The sequence below is a fragment of the Oncorhynchus mykiss genome, chromosome 3 (genome assembly GCF_013265735.2).
Source record: "Oncorhynchus mykiss isolate Arlee chromosome 3, USDA_OmykA_1.1, whole genome shotgun sequence".
NCBI lineage: Eukaryota > Metazoa > Chordata > Actinopteri > Salmoniformes > Salmonidae > Oncorhynchus > Oncorhynchus mykiss.
In genome coordinates, this window is record NC_048567.1 from 4,823,061 (window position 1) to 4,839,876 (window position 16,816).

A 16,816-nucleotide genomic window follows, 5' to 3' on the forward strand; every position below is an offset into this window, starting at 1 on the left:
CTCCTGCTCCTCCTTCCCCTCCTGCCCCTCCCATAACATTCCATGCCATGTTCTGTGTCACTGCATTATTGGTAGGCTTTTTGTGATAAGGGTCGTAACCACTTGATCAGATTCAGTCTTTGGTGGTTAGCAGACCCATCGGTGACCGTAGTTCTCTCTGCTTTATCATTGAATCTCTATTTGACAAGCCTCAGCCAAACAGGCAACATGGTTTCGTTATTCAAACAGGGCTCTGTCTCAACAAGTCTTTGAAGTCACTCTCTACAAAGAGGGCCAGTACTGCCATTACGGGGCTAGTTGTTGGGGAATATGAGTCATTGAAGGCAGATGAATCTATGCCAAAACGGTGTTAGCTAGGCCTGCGGCTATGGTGAGGAATCGGTCATGCCATGCAATATGAAAGACCTTATTGACAAACTGATGGATTGTCTGCATTGAATTTAAGAGAGGGTGGGGGGCTGATTTGGTAGCCTAAATCATTTAGAATCTGTCATATGATGGAATTTTCCCAACTTGAGCCTGTTCATTGACTACCCTATGAAAAAGTATGTCTGTAGTGCTTTCTGACTTGGCAGAGGGACAATAGTGCATTGATGATTATTTGTATATCCATACAGGACCTCTCTTAGTCTTAGTCCAGTATAGAATCTGAAATATAACAGGAAGTACTAAACTGCTCCATCCCAAACCGCCTCATGATGGACTATTGGTCTTACTGTTCGTATTCATCTTTCAATCTTTTTATTGTTTGCTTCTTAAATTACTCATTGTTTTGTATGTTTTTATGACGTTATATGTTTGAATGTTGAGCATTTTATACATTTGAAAAAGAGGCTTTGGTCTCAATGGGACTCCAAGACAATGGGACTCCAAGACAATGGGACTCCAAGACAATGGGACTCCAAGACAATGGGACACCCTGCTAAAATAAAGGATAAATAAAATCTACAGCATTTTTACTACTTGGATTTGTAGGATTTGTGGATTTGTGGATTTTTGAGAATTATGGACTTTCCCTTTGCAAACACCTGCGAGCCAACATACTCCCACATTACAGCTAATATCCAACCACCTAAATCACCACCCTACTAAACACACACATCCCTGGACAAGGAGTGCCCTAAATGCTGCAGCAGAAACATTCACACCAGTCCCCCAGTGAGACATCTAATTGTATGATTTACTGGAGAAAGACTTGTTCCACCGTCCTGGAAATCTTTCTGTCCCAGGGCCTTTGCTTTTCATCTCTCTCTCTCTTCACCATCTCTGTTCAGCATCTAGCAAATGAATAATGACAATGCAGCCTAATGGGAACAGGGGAAGCATTACTGAGGTCAAAGAACACACACTGTATGTTGCTATGGACACCATTTGAGTTCCAATATCCTAGCATGTAAGTGGTTTACATATACTTCTACTTACTCACATGTACCGTATCAAACACTGTGCAGAATGAAGGGGAGAGATGATCAACCCAGAAGGTACATTATTACTGTCTCTACGTTGATAAATGAACACATGTCACACTAAAATACACAGCATCAACTACCACATCCCACAGGTTTATTATCTCAGTCACAGCGGAATGGAGTGAATGGAATGGTATCAAACACATGGTTTTCATTCATTCACTCCCTTACACTCCATTCCAGCCATAATTATGAGCCGTCCTCCCCTCAGCCTCCACTGGTATTGGGTGATGGCGCTCGGGTCATTTGCCGTCTTCAGCAGCTCCTGTGGACATGTCTATGATTAGGGAGCTCTTGACAATATACACTGAGTGTACAAAACATTAGGAACATGTTGACTCTAATGCTTCCCACAGTTGTGTCAAGTTGACTGGATGTCCTTTGGGTGGTGGACCATTATTGATACACACGGGAAACTGTTGAGCATGAAAAACCCAGCAGCATTGCAGTTCTTGACACACTCAAACCGGTGCGCCTAGCACCTATTACCATACCCCACTCAAAGGCATGTGTTTTGTACACTCAGTGTAGATAGGCTCATTCCCCCTTAGCCTCTGCCCTTGCTTGAAGCACGGCTGAGTTCTGTTACCTTCACTCCCTACTAGACCAGTTGATGTGGGACATGTTGACATCTGAGCCCTGAGAACGCCTCCCCTCAGATGCATGTCTATGTTGATGCACAGTGACGTGAGTATTTGTCTTCCCATTAACTGCAATTCCAAAGACATATGCCTTTGACTATGTAACACTTTCTATGTGGTCTTAATGGACCGTGGACTCCGAGACCAAGATTTGGGGTAAAACACTCAAATCCACGACAGAATTTGTAGGTTTCTAAATCTGCCGTCTGGAGCAAGTGGGCACATAAACGGTGCTCCAACATGCACTGTGTGTTCAATGTTCATCTTTGGCTCAGAAACCACAGTACAAAAATACAAATGTTCCTGGGATTACATAGGAGTTTGTGTCTTTGGAATTGCAATGCAATGTCTCTCCCATACTGGACCCAGTGCTCTTCAAGCTCATCCTGTAACTGACCAGGAATCAAACACGGCTCAGCAGTGCAGTGTGCTCAGAAGGAGACAGTGTTAACATGTCAAGCTAAAGGCTAGCGACTTGCACTGATGGCTAACATCTGCACTCATGTCTCAGGCAAGGACCACAGCAACAGAAACAAAAAAATGCTTTGCACAATTAACCATCAAACCTTGCTGTTCCATGGACCCTATCCGATGGAAAAACATTGCACTCGCAGGTATCCCCTATGCTCCCAAAGGAAAGTGCACAGTTCACACTGAATCCTGTCATCAGTGGGATTTTCTGTTGACAAAGCTGTTTGTTCCGTGAGTAAACCATGAGCAGTGTGTTCAGCACCCTCTATGAAAACCACAGTCCATGAAAACCACCGCAGCCATTGTAACACACATCTGGAAGGAGTCACACTGATGGAAATGGCCTGGGGGTCAAAGGGGCAGGGGTCATGGCATAAACGACTGACACCCAGGTGCTGGGAAACAGTCTCTATGGGAGGAGTAAAACAAGACATCAATTGAGTAGGAAAATGTGTGTGTGTCGTGTGTGTGTCGTGTGTGTACCTGTTGTATTTTTCTGATGGTGTTTTGTGTTTTTTAACAAAGTTATGACTTCAGCTACTTATTCATTTCCTAATGGCTGCTATGTGTTACGAAGGAGGGGTGATAAAGTATATTCTAGAAGGGATCTGGATGCAGCACTGTATTCACTGTGGCGTTAACCAGGGCTCTGACACTCTCATCTCTCTGAGTGAGATACAAGACAGAGCAATTTATGGACAGACACGTTATCTTCAGGAAAAAAGTGTTGAAAAAGCTCTACGCTGTAAAATAACCCCTCCCTGGCTTGGTATTACCAGGCAAAGCCAGGTCATGAGAAGCTTGCTTCATGTGCCTGACGTGTTTCAAGACTGGTTTGACTCGGGGCTGTCTAAATGTTACATACAGAACCTCCCACTCCAGTCCATAGACAGTGGGATTCCCCTTTCTAATGTATTTCAAGAGCCTATCATTACATCGTCAGGCATACCCATGACCTGTCGTTGACCCTTTAGGGGTCAAGCTCTGTGCGTCCCTGATTCTCCACACTTTTCTCAAAGTGTGCACTTACACACACCCCCCACGGAAAAGTGTGGAGAATCGGGACTAAGGCACAGTCATAGATGGGAGATGGTGTCGCAAGCTGTCAGATATTTTAAAGTGATGTAAACACAAGGCTGTAAATGTATAGAAACAGTTCAAAACGTAAAGCATGTCAAAAGTGAGAAAAAATCAGAAACCTGCTCACTGCTCTTGCTAGTATCACTGCTCTTTATGAAGCTCTGATGAAAGCCTTGAGGTCGATATACGTAAAGCTAAATAAAGAGCAGTGACACTATCAGGAGCAGTGTGTTGGTTTCTTATTTTTTCTCATCTTATTCATCTGTTACCAGGCACCTGCAACAAAGATAGCTCAGATGTGCGAGTGCCTTTTGAATTTTGAAAAGTGAGACATCTAAACTCACCAACAGCTGTAGCCCCAAACCGATTTTTGGGAGATGAATCAAATGTTCGGCCGTCTGAGCTTCTGTCTGATTCTTCTGATTAATAGAACCTTTCAGCAAGTTTGTCTGAGTGGAAAAAAAGAGTAAGCAGAGGCCTCTAGAGGCAAGCCATTGAACTCAAGGTCAGCAGACCGTGGCCGTCCGGCAGGTTAGTCCATCAGCCCATTACATTGTGTTGCCTGACATCTAGATGACCTTCTGGCAGGTTAGTCCATCAGCCCACTACATTGTGTTGCCTGACATCTAGATGTCCTTCTGGCAGGTTAGTCCATCAGCCCACTACATTGTGTTGCCTGACATCTAGATGACCTTCTGGCAGGTTAGTCCATCAGCCCACTACATTGTGTTGCCTGACATCTAGTGTGCATCACTGATACTACAACATAAACACCATACAACACATCATCAAATAGAGATTCATGGTGTAAAATGTAATTAATATTATCTGTTGCCTGATATCTAGATGACCATCTGGCAGTTTAGTCCATCAGCCCACTACATTGTGTTGCCTGACAGCTAGTGAGCATCACTGATACTACAACATAAACACAGTACAACACATCATCAAATAGAGATACATGTTGTAAAATGGAATGAATATTGTCTAATAGCAGTATTGATATAAGGAAGAGATGCCATACCTCATCTAGTAAATTGTGTAGTTATAATTTATATGCATCGGTTCCTACTGGGAACTAGGCTAGTGTTGAAATGGGGCGGGGCGTCACAGGGAACTATGAAGGAAGATGGTGAAGCTCAATAGACACTTTTGCCACACTGGAGGGAAATCAGCATAATAAGCTTGGTTTTAGCCTGTGTTTCAGTCTTTTTGTGCCATCATGCCACTCCTCGCAGTTGCCACTCATTGTCATGCATGAAAGAATGGAATAGGCAATGGCCTACACAGGTCTGGGACCAGGCTAGCCTGGCTTGCCAAGCCTAGCATTCAATGACTTTGTTTTGAAAGTTGGGTTGATTACTTAGTTTTTAATTACATTAATAATATAATATATATATATATATATATATATATATATATATATATATATATATATATATATATATAATATATATATATATATATATATATATAATATATGCCATTTAGCAAACGTTTTAATCCAAAGTAATTTACAGTATGCATTCATTTTTTATATATGATTGGTTCCGGGAATCGAACCACCATGCTCTACCAACTGAGCCACAGAGGACCACATTTAAAAAAATGTAATAATATAAAATACTTGTCTTTTCTTACTAGCACAGACTTTGCTGATAGATGCTTTATCGAGAAAAGTTTTACTTGCAATGACTTTGATGTGTGGTTGTCTGACCTGCCTTGAATACACTGACTGTAAAGTCAAGTGGATAAGAGCTTCTGGTAACTTATCAAAATGCTAATGTATTTATATTGAACATTTTCATAGAGTCAAAATGTGGATTATACATTACATTTATTATAGCGGAACACTCTAACGCTGTGTTTTTAACCAATTTGGAAGGTGGTATTTACCACATACTGGGAAAACTCTATAGTGAACAAAAATATAAACCCATATTTCATGAGCTGAAATAAAAGATCCCAGAATTTTTCCATATGCACAAAAAGCTTATTTCTCAAATTTTGAGCACAAATTTGGTCACACAGTGGACATTTCTCCTCCTGACAGATGTGGCATATCAAGAAGCAGATTAAACAGCATGATCATTACACAGGCACACCTTGTGCTGGGGACAATAAAACGCAACACAATGCCGCAGATGTCTCAAGTTTTGAGGGAGGGTGCAATCGGCATGCTGACTGCAGGAATGTCCACCAGAGCTGTTGCCAGAGAATTGAATAACTCATTTTTCTAAAAACGTATTTTGATTGTCTGGGCCTGGCTCAGCCTCCGACAGCAAGGCACTACAGAGGGTAGTGCGTACGGTCCAGTACATCACTGGAGCCAAGCTTCCTGCCATCCAGGACCTCTAGACCAGGCGGTGTCAGAGGAAGGCCCTAAAAATGGTCAAAGACTCCAGCCACCCTAGTCATAGACTGTACTTTCTGCTAACGCATGGCAAGCGGTACCGGAACGCCAAGTCTTGGTCCAAGAGGCTCCTAAACAGCTTCTACCCCCAAGCCATAAGACTCCTGAACATCTAATCAAATGGCTACTCAGACTACTCAGCTACTCAGACTCATTGCACTGCTGCTACTCTCTGTTATTATCTATGCATAGTCACTTTAATAACTCTACCTACATGTACATAGTACCTCAATTACCTTGACTCACCGGTGCCCCCACACATTGACTCTGTACCAGTACCCCTGTATATAGACTTGCTATTGTTATTTTGCTGCTGCTCTTTAATTATTTGTAACTTTTATTCTCATTCTTTTTTTCTGTAATTATTATTATTTTTAACTGCATTGTTGGTTAGGGCTTGTAAGTAAGCATTTCGGCGCATGTGACAAATACAATTTGATTTGAAACTACTCAACTAGAAATGACCCCTTTCCCCACTTGGTTATGAACACAGCATTATATCAACTGTCGATACTTGATAATGGCGCCAATGAGAACAAAGAGGGGGCGTATCCTAAGTTTAAAAGTGCGGTATTAATCATCTCATTGGTTGACGTGTATTAAATGACCACGCAATCTTGACCAATTACAACTACCACCAAGCCATATTATGTAAAGTAGGGCGGTCCCTGTTGAATGGCGCATAGCTGGCCCAATAGCATGATTAAAAACAGAAAAACGTAATATTCATGTTGACGAAGGCGTGTCTTAGAAAGGGGGCTGGGTGCGAGGTAACATGGTGGTTTGGTTATCGCCTATCAGCCATAGACAGAAGAAGGTTGGAGTGACTGAACGCTTGAGTGGTCGGCTTTTTATTTTCATTTTTCCTTTGATTTTGTGCTTTCGTTTGTCTTCAAAATGGAGATGGAGAAGAGGATCAGTTTGGAGTTGAGGAACAAGACCCCAGCCGAGGTATAGTATTACGTCTTTATTTATTTATTTCCCAATGCATTTTGTGAAGGATGACGACTCAACCATGGTGGATGCGAAATGACGAAGCTTGATACTCTTTAGCTTGCTAATTTATAGTATACAACTGATGTGCCAACAAAATATCTGATAATAAATCACATATGGGTGGTTACCACAACGAGGATGCGATAGAAATCGATTCGGAATAAAATGGAATCAGAACCTTGATGGTGGCGCGACTTGCTCTGGCTGAGCTAGCGCTACCAAGGACATCAGCTAGGCCAATGCTGGCTAGCTAGACTCCTAACCGGTAACGTTAGTTAGTTAATGGAGTTCAAGTTTTCCCAACCCAAATAATGGCGATGTTAAGAATTATCAAACACTAGCCTATATGGACTTTAGTAGCCTAGCTAGTTAGCCAGCAATGCCCTATAATAAATTATCCTTGGATTTGCTAGCGTAGAGCCGACCAGCTCCACGAGTTGTTTTGAAAAACACAATGGAGTTGTTTGCGCATACTGAATAGAAGTGGCTTGTGTGAAAGTAGTGTTTGTTTGGTATTTTAAACAGCGAGCTAACTGAGTTTGCCTTCTCCGCAAATACAAGGTTATCAATCACATAGGTACATATTGTAACTACCCGTCTTTGGAATGCATTTCATGCAACCTATGCGCCCGCGTGGCGTTTTGCAAGGTAAAGTTGTGCAGAATGCCGCCCATCGTGCGGATAATTACTTTGTAGCCTTGCGTTCTTTAACACTTCTTCGTGCATCAAATGTTGCATCGGTTGATTTGAAGTTCTATGAAAGTGTTGGCCAATTGCTATACGCTGAGCCGTTGACTTTGTAAGGGGTATGAATAGCACATGATCAATTTGAACCTCACCAAGATACGTTACTTTATGGTTAGCTAACTACGTCCGCTAGTAGCTAGTGTTACTTTGTAACGTTAGTTTGCTATAGTTCCCGCGACAGTAACAATTAATGACTTATCTGGCTTGGGATAGTGGCCGCGCGCACTCTGATCATGAGCTAACTTCAGTATGATGAGGGGGAGTTGCAGGCAGGAAGGATGTTGACATTCTCTAGCGTAGTTCAAAACGAATACTAGTATGCTACGTCATTTATTCATATTCTCTATTTCTTGCACAATATAGCAGCAACACGTTCATAAAAACAAACTCAATGATTCTGTATCATTTACCAGTAATTCAAATTGTTCCACAGGTGGCTGAGCTGGTGGTGGACAACTGTCGGTCCAGTGATGGAGAGGTGGAAGGGCTGTCAGATGACTACAAGGAGCTGGAGTTCCTCAGCATGGTCAACGTGGGGCTCACCTCCCTGGCTAAGCTGCCCTCCCTGCCAAAACTGCTCAAGGTGAGCATCATCTTCGGTCCAAGATCCTATTTTGCCACTGGTCATGGAGAGGTCAAGATGGTTCACCCACATAAAAAATAAACATGTAATGCAAGTAAAAAATGTATTAATCCGTCTAGCCACATACTATAGTAGACAAGTGGACGACGCATAAGATATTAAGCATTTTTTTGTCTATGTACTATATGATACTTGCCAACGTAGTATTTTTTCAGATGAATCAATATCTGTCCTCTTCAGCTGGAGATCAGTGATAACATGATCGTTGGAGGTCTGGACCAGCTGTCTGAGAAGTGTCCCAACCTGACGTATCTCAACCTGAGCGGCAACAAGATCAAGGAGCTCAGCACTGTGAAGCCTCTGGTAAGGGAACCTCCATAAACACACCTGGTAGACCCAACAAAGTACATTCCACTTAATGGATTCCAATCACAGTCATTATTACAGAATCTTAACAGCATCACATTGTGATTGCAGAAAAACCTGAAGAACCTGAAGAGTCTGGACCTGTACAGCTGTGAGATCACCACTCTGGAGGACTACAGGGAGAGTGTCTTTGAGCTGCTGCCCCAGGTCACCTTCCTGGACGGCTATGACCACGAAGACAACGAGGTGCCAGACTCCGAGGCTGACGATGGTGAGCAACGACTGGGATGGGATGTGCTGAGGGTGGAAGGAAAGACTTGAGACGTGTGCCCTTGTCCTAGAGCATTACAAAGAATTAACCCAATGTTGTCCTCCCCATAGATGACAACGAGGGGCTAGACTCAGAGGCTGATGATGGTGAGCAACACAGGGCTGGGAGGGGACGGACTGAGGAAAGGCTGGGAGGATAAACTTAAGACATGTGCCTTTGTCCTAGACCATTACAAAGAATTAACCCAATGTTATCCTCCCCACAGATGACGAGCACACAGCTGGCCCCACCAGAGATGGGGATGACGACGATGATGAGGATGATGAGGGTTCCGAAGGCGAAGAGGTGGGACTGTCCTACCTGATGAAGGATGGCATTCAGGTAATCATTCATCAAACCCGTGTGCAGCCAACAGTGTCTCTTAGAGGATACACATGAGACAGTGTATAGTCCAAGTCTCTTAGAGGAGACACACCATTTATTTCTTGATTCTACACGTTGATAGAAAGCTATTGATTGGTGGTGTTGACAGAAAGAGGATGTTTCAGATCTTCGGGGATGGGAGTATTTTCAATCTATGTTCCGTTTCCCCTTAACATAGAAGTAGGGACTCCGCTCAGGTATATTTCTACACCTGCTACGTTCGGTTAGGGGATTACCGCGGCCTTACCGCCTGCTGCTTTCTAGCCGTTGGTATGTTGGGTCTAAAAGACCTACAGGAAAAGAGAACTCCCAGTCATGTTGATTGAAATGTTCTCTGGCCCTAGGATGAGGAAGATGATGATGACTATGTTGAAGAGGAGGAAGAGGATGGAGTAGGAGTCCAGGGAGAGAAAAGGAAGAGGGATGCAGAGGATGAGGGAGATGACAGCGATGGAGATGACGACTAGCTCCTCCTGTAACCGAGCATGGGATCACAACTAGGCTAGAACAACAGGAACAGGAAATAGTTTGTGAATTTTTTTTTTTGTATACCATAGATATTACTGTAGAATCTAAATGTTTTTAATTTGTTTTGTAAATGTTCCATATAAAAAGAAAAGCGGGTTAGAATTATAAAATGGAATGTGGTTTTGAAACATGACATGTGGGGAGGGGCTATAGCATTCAGACAAGGTGATGTTTAACTCTGGTGAGAAGTTGTAGCGGCCCATTTCAAGTCCATCTGGTTGTGATTGTCTCCTATGCCATGTTCTCCCAAGACTTTAGTTGTCAAGCGAAAAGCTCCATGTGCTGTCTGGTTGGCTCATAGTAAGGTTTATATGGGAGGAGCTATAGGAGGACAGGCTCATTGTTATGGCTTAAAATGTAACATTTATTTAACTAGGCAAGTCAGTTAAGAACAAATATTTATTTACAATGACGGCCAACCCCTAACCCGGACAATGCTGGGCCAATTGTGCGCCGCCCTACGGGACTCCCAATCGTAGCCGGTTGTGATACAGCCTGGAATTGAACCACAGTCTGTAGTTACGACTCTAGCACTGATATGCAGTGCCTTAGACCTCTGTGCCACTTGGGTATCAACCACATCAAACATACGGAAACCACACGTTTGACTCGGTTCCATTTCAGCCATTACAATCCTCCTGTAGCTCCTCCCACCAGCCTCCACTGGTTTACACGTGGCCAACGAGTACTGTTTAACAGTGACCCGGGCAAAAAAGAACCTTAGTGAGTCGTTAGCCCCTTCTATCTGTTCACCTACACTATATGTACCCGCTGTATTGTAGGGATTGCTGACTGTTTCCTAAGTACTTTGTTTAGGACCTGGGATTTGATACCTTTAAACTTTGTCCGATCGCGGTGTCATCAATTCACTTTTAATTCCACAAACAGCCGATTTGTAAGTTTTATTTTTTTTAATGTATTGTGCTAGGGCTGCAGATGACTCTGGGTGATGTAGTTTTCACATCTCTGGGTAATGTAGTTTTCAGGTCTCTTACTCTAGCTCTGATCGTCATCAAAGAAGCCCTAGAGGTGGGTTTAAAGAGCTAATTCGTATTCAGGCTACACGGAGGTAATTTTGGACCAGTTTAGTCACATTCTAAAGCTCAGGTGGACCCAATCTCTCAGAAGGACCTGGTGATAAGCAGGAACACAGTTAATGGTCTCTTCTGTCCTGAATCCAACTTGGTACCCTGGACTTCTGTCATATCCCAATGGAAAAAAAGACTTTTCTGTCTCCTTTTTGTTTGTTTGCAGTTTTATGGTTTTACTGTGCAAGGATTTTAAACTTGTATGACTATGTAAATAGACCTTTTATCTTTTCTGTGTAGTATTTGCTTGTTTTTTTGTGTTTTTTTTTAAACATGCAATATCTGTCCTTTTTTAATTTTTAATAAACACAAAGCACATGTCAGGATGTAAAGCTTCAGACCCCGACGCTCAACATTGGTTTATTTTTTTGGCCTCAGCTGTTGAGAAAGTCATGTTTTGGAATTTATGTTAATTAATCTTCTGAAGTGTTTTTAAATAAAATTAATTCTGTTAATTCTTATGTTAATTTTTTTCCATCAAGTTATTTAATGGGCGTAGTACTAACTTTGACCCTCCAGATGAATAACAGTGTTTCTGGGGCACGGGTCAGTTTTATTCTGATATCTAATGGATGTGTAACCCACCAGTAGGTCTGAACTCTGAAGAGAGGCCAGTTGAAGACATGAACCAGGTGGTGGTGCTATAGCCCGCAGTTTAACATTGAAGGCCCAGAAACCTCAATCCTGGCAACATTCATTATGTTTTGCATTGGATTTGGGTGCTGAATGAAACCTAAAAGCCCCCAATATATATATATATTTTTTTAAAGAACATAGCTAGCTGTAATTTTAATCAGGTCATTTTTTTTTTAAATTAGGTTTTACGTTTTAAGTGGCAATCAGCATTTGAAGCTAACAACGCACTCCCCTTGTTTTGGTAAAAAGCTGAGGGAAGGGGTTGGAGAAATGTCACACCTCAAGTTCATACAAAGCTAAGCATCATCCATAATATCCTAATATAGTTTTGTTAATAAGCATTGAAAAACAAGCTATTTTGGGTTCCGATGGGTACGACAGTTGAACTAAGCTCATGAGTCATAAGTTATATTTAAGCAATAAGGCCAGAGTTATGGTATATGGCCAATATACCTCTAAGGGCTGTTAGGTGTGATGCAACGTGGAGGTACCTTATTGCTATTATAAACTGGTTAACAAAGTAATTAGAGCAGTAAAAAAAGTACATTCTGAAACAGGTGTCATCTTTTTACCAAACCACAGGAAGATTGTTCAATTGTTTTCATGTTGCACAGCACAGATGTGTTTTTGATAAAATCAGATTTTGTGTTTAAACAATCATATGGGGGGGTCAAACATTAGGAGGGCTAGCTTGGAACTGCCGAAACTGGATTTTAAAGGAACTAATTTCAACCGAAAGACTGCAAAAGTGCGGTTATTCCAGGCCCAGTGCCATCGCTGGGCTACAGCAGCAAACGATTCAGCAGGCTACTGGCATTACAGTATAAAAGCTTTGTTGGCATAACTTTTATACACAACTTTTGGAGACAGAAGATGCTCTACAGGAACGTTAGAGTCCATCCATGTCATCTTGGTGCCTGGGCCCTTTCTCTCGCATTTTAAGGCCGCGTTGAGACAGTGACTTATCAGTGACCGAAGCCCTGCTCAGATTATCCCTACTATTGTGTTGCTGAGTTGTCGTAGTGCTGCTGCAAATGTACATTTTCCCAGGGGTGTTGGCAGTCACAATGTAAGTAACCAAATGTATGTTACTCTAAATGCTTCTGTCAATCCGACAGCTATTGTCAGCAGTAATCATGTGCCTATGAACCTGAGTTATACTGTTAGCACTGAGACATTTTGCCATAGCAAAAAGCCCACTGAACAGTGAACCCTGCGCTATCAGTTCTAATATAAATATCGCTGTCATGTCTTCCTCTGATAAGAATCCCAGTAAAGCAATGCAAACAATCAAGATTCTCAGAAAAGTGCAAAAAATACATTAACATATGTATCCTAAGAAACAAGGTTAATGAAATCAACTTGCTAACAACAGAAAGCATTCATATACTGACTATATCTGAAACTCACTTAGATAATTCCTTTGATGATACAGTGGTAGCAAGCAATACATGGTTATAACATCTACAGAAGAGACAGAAATGGCAAGAGAGGTATTGCTATTGATATTCAGAGTCATATTCCTATAAAGCCTAGAGAGGAGCTCATGTCAAATGCTGTTGAAGTAATATGGCTACAAGTTCACCTGTACCTCAAAGTTACCTCTGCTGCAAAGTATAAGTTCATTAGAGTTACCAACCTCAGAAATTGCAGCCCAAATAAATGCTTCACGGAGTTCAAGTACCGTGCTGCTGCTCCAGTTTCAACTCTTCTGCCTTATTATTATTCGACCTTGCTGGTCATTTATGAATATTTGAACATCTTGGCCATGTTCTGTTATAATCTCCACCCGGCACAGCCAGAAGAGGACTGGCCACCCCACATAGCCTGGTTCCTCTCTAGGTTTCTTCCTAGGTTTTGGCCTTTCTTGGGAGTTTTTCCTAGCCACCGTGCTTCTATACCTGCATTGCTTGCTGTTTGGGGTTTTAGGCTGGGTTTCTGTACAGCACTTTGAGATATCAGCTGATGTACGAAGGGCTATATACAGTGCCTTGCGAAAGTATTTGGCCCCCTTGAACTTTGTGACCTTTTGCCACATTTCAGGCTTCAAACATAAAGATATAAAACTGTATTTTTTTGTGAAGAATCAACAACAAGTGGGACACAATCATGAAGTGGAACGACATTTATTGGATATTTCAAACTTTTTTAACAAATCAAAAACTGAAAAATTGGGCGTGCAAAATTATTCAGCCTCTTTACTTTCAGTGCAGCAAACTCTCTCCAGAAGTTCAGTGAGGATCTCTGAATGATCCAATGTTGACCTAAATGACTAATGATGATAAATACAATCCACCTGTGTGTAATCAAGTCTCCGTATGAATGCACCTGCACTGTGATAGTCTCAGAGGTCCGTTAAAAGCGCAGAGAGCATCATGAAGAACAAGGAACACACCAGGCAGGTCCGAGATACTGTTGTGAAGAAGTTTAAAGCCGGATTTGGATACAAAAAGATTTCCCAAGCTTTAAACATCCCAAGGAGCACTGTGCAAGCGATAATATTGAAATGGAAGGAGTATCAGACCACTGCAAATCTATCAAGATCTGGCCGTCCCTCTAAACTTTCAGCTCATACAAGGAGAAGACTGATCAGAGATGCAGCCAAGAGGCCCATGATCACTCTGGATGAACTGCAGAGATCTACAGCTGAGGTGGGAGACTCTGTCCACAGGACAACAATCAGTCGTATATTGCACAAATCTGGCCTTTATGGAAGAGTGGCAAGAAGAAAGCCATTTCTTAAAGATATCCATAAAAAGTGTCGTTTAAAGTTTGCCACAAGCCACCTGGGAGACACACCAAACATGTGGAAGAAGGTGCTCTGGTCAGATGAAACCAAAATTGTACTTTTTGGCAACAATGCATGGTAATGTATGTTTGACGTAAAAGCAACACAGCTGAACACACCATCCCCACTGTCAAACATGGTGGTGGCAGCATCATGGTTTGGGCCTGCTTTTCTTCAGCAGGGACAGGGAAGATGGTTAAAATTGATGGGAAGATGGATGGAGCCAAATACAGGACCATTCTGGAAGAAAACCTGATGGAGTCTGCAAAAGACCTGAGACTGGGACGGAGATTTGTCTTCCAACAAGACAATGATCCAAAACATAAAGCAAAATCTACAATGGAATGGTTCAAAAATAAACATATCCAGGTGTTAGAATCGCCAAGTCAAAGTCCAGACCTGAATCCAATCGAGAATCTGTGGAAAGAACTGAAAACTGCTGTTCACAAATGCTCTCCATCCAACCTCACTGAGCTCGAGCTGTTTTGCAAGGAGGAATGGGAAAAAATGTCAGTCTCTCGATGTGCAAAACTGATAGAGACATACCCCAAGCGACTTACAGCTGTAATCGCAGCAAAAGGTGGCGCTACAAAGTATTAACTTAAGGGGGCTGAATAATTTTGCACGCCCAATTTTTCAGTTTTTGATTTGTTGGTTGAATTGCTGCAAAGAAACCACTACTAAAGGATAAGAATAAGAGACTTGTTTGGGCCAAGAAACACAAGCAATTGACATTAGACCGGTGGAAATCTGTCCTTTGGTCTGATGAGTCTAAATTTGAGATTTTTGGTTCCAACCGCCATGTCTTTGTGAGACGAAGAGTAGGTGAATGGAAGATCTCCGCATGTGGGGTTCCCACCGTGAAGCATGGAGGAGGAGGTGTTGTGGTGTGGGGGTGCTTTGCTGGTGACACTGTCTGATTTATTTAGAGTTCAAGGCACACTTAACCAGCATGGCTACTACAGCATTCTGCAGCGATAAGCCATCCCTTCTGGTTTGCAGTTAGTCAGACTATAATTTGTTTTTCAACAGGACAATGACCCAACACACCTCAAGGCTGTGTAAGGGCTATTTGACCAATAAGGAGAGTGATGGAGTGCTGCATCAGATGACCTGGCCTCCACAATCACCCGACCTCAACCCAATTGAGACGGTTTGAGATGAGTTGGACTGCAGAGTGAAGGAAAAGCAGCCAACAAGTGCTCAGCATATGTGGGAACTCCTTCAAAACTGTTGGAAAATAATTCCAGGTGAAGCTTGTTGAGAAAATGCTACTTAGACGAATCTAAAATACTTTTTTGCTTACTACATGATTCCATATGTGTTATTTCATCGTTTTGATGTCTTCACTATTATTCTACAATGTAGAAAATAGTAAAAATAAAGAAAAACCCTTGAATGAGTAGGTGTGTCCAAACCTTTGACTGGTACTGTATATAATATCATATACACTGAGTATACAAAACATTAAGAACACCTGCTCTTCCAGACGTAGACTGATCAGGTGTAGCCAGGTGAAAGATATTATCCCTTATTGATGCAACTTGTTATATCCACTTCAATCAGTGTAGATGAAGGGGATGAGACAGGTTAAGAATCATTTTTAATTATTGAGACAATTGAGACATAGATTGCATATGTGTGCCATTCAGAGGATGAATGGGCAAGACAAAAGATTGAAGTGCCTTTGAACCGGGTATGGTTGTAGGTGCCAGGCGCACCGGTTTGTGTGAAGAACTGCCACACTGCTGGGTTTTTCACGCTCAACAGTTTCCCGTGTGTATTTAGAATGGACTAACAGCCAACTTTACACAACTGTGGGAAGCATTGGAGTCAACATGGGCCAGCATCCTTGCGGAACACTTTTTGAAAACCTTGTAGAGTCCATGCCCCAAAGAATTGAGGCTGTTCTGAGGGCAAAAGGGGGAGGGGTGCAACTCAATATCTTTATCTTTTGTACGCTCATTGTATATCAGAATATGTCACCCCAACACTTGTTGAAAGGGGAGTTTATAGTAGTATAGTTGAACACTTTAAACTATGTATTTTATTTGTTGTGTTGTTTCCTGTTTGAACACCAGGAAGAGTTCCCACTGCCTCTAAATACTAAATCAGCAGGATTTCATTAGTTAAAAGCATATGACTGATTAGCCCTGTTTGTGTAATGCTGTGTAGCTATCTGCAATCATCATCCCTGGCCCCTCCATAGTCCGATAATGGTGGTGTTCTGTGATCCGTCTCAACATCTGTTAATACTGTACATCCACCCCAGTACAACAAAAGCTAGGTCATGGGGCCTAATACCCAGGCCATAGG

General features: G+C 42.1%; 1 protein-coding gene across 1 annotated transcript; it reads left to right on the forward strand.

Annotated features, from left to right (window-relative positions):
* Nucleotides 1-6,797: 6,797 nt before the first annotated feature.
* LOC118944843 (acidic leucine-rich nuclear phosphoprotein 32 family member E-like) lies at nt 6,798-11,528 on the forward strand. Its single transcript, XM_036966468.1, has 7 exons — nt 6,798-7,025; nt 8,251-8,400; nt 8,641-8,763; nt 8,878-9,037; nt 9,148-9,183; nt 9,303-9,418; nt 9,805-11,528. Exons 1-7 carry the CDS (start codon nt 6,972-6,974, stop codon nt 9,925-9,927), a joined length of 762 nt encoding a protein of 253 aa, XP_036822363.1. The 5' UTR covers nt 6,798-6,971; the 3' UTR covers nt 9,928-11,528.
* Nucleotides 11,529-16,816: the final 5,288 nt, after the last annotated feature.

What these genes read in the sequence shown, in the direction of transcription:
- LOC118944843 (XM_036966468.1), top strand. Translation starts at nt 6,972, where the DNA reads ATGGAGATGGAGAAGAGGATCAGTTTGGAGTTGAGGAACAAGACCCCA. An exon ending in TCAGCACTGTGAAGCCTCTG is followed by an intron (nt 8,764 to 8,877) that starts GTAAGGGAACCT and finishes TTGTGATTGCAG; the next exon opens with AAAAACCTGAAGAACCTGAA. An exon ending in AGACTCAGAGGCTGATGATG is followed by an intron (nt 9,184 to 9,302) that starts GTGAGCAACACA and finishes TCCTCCCCACAG; the next exon opens with ATGACGAGCACACAGCTGGC.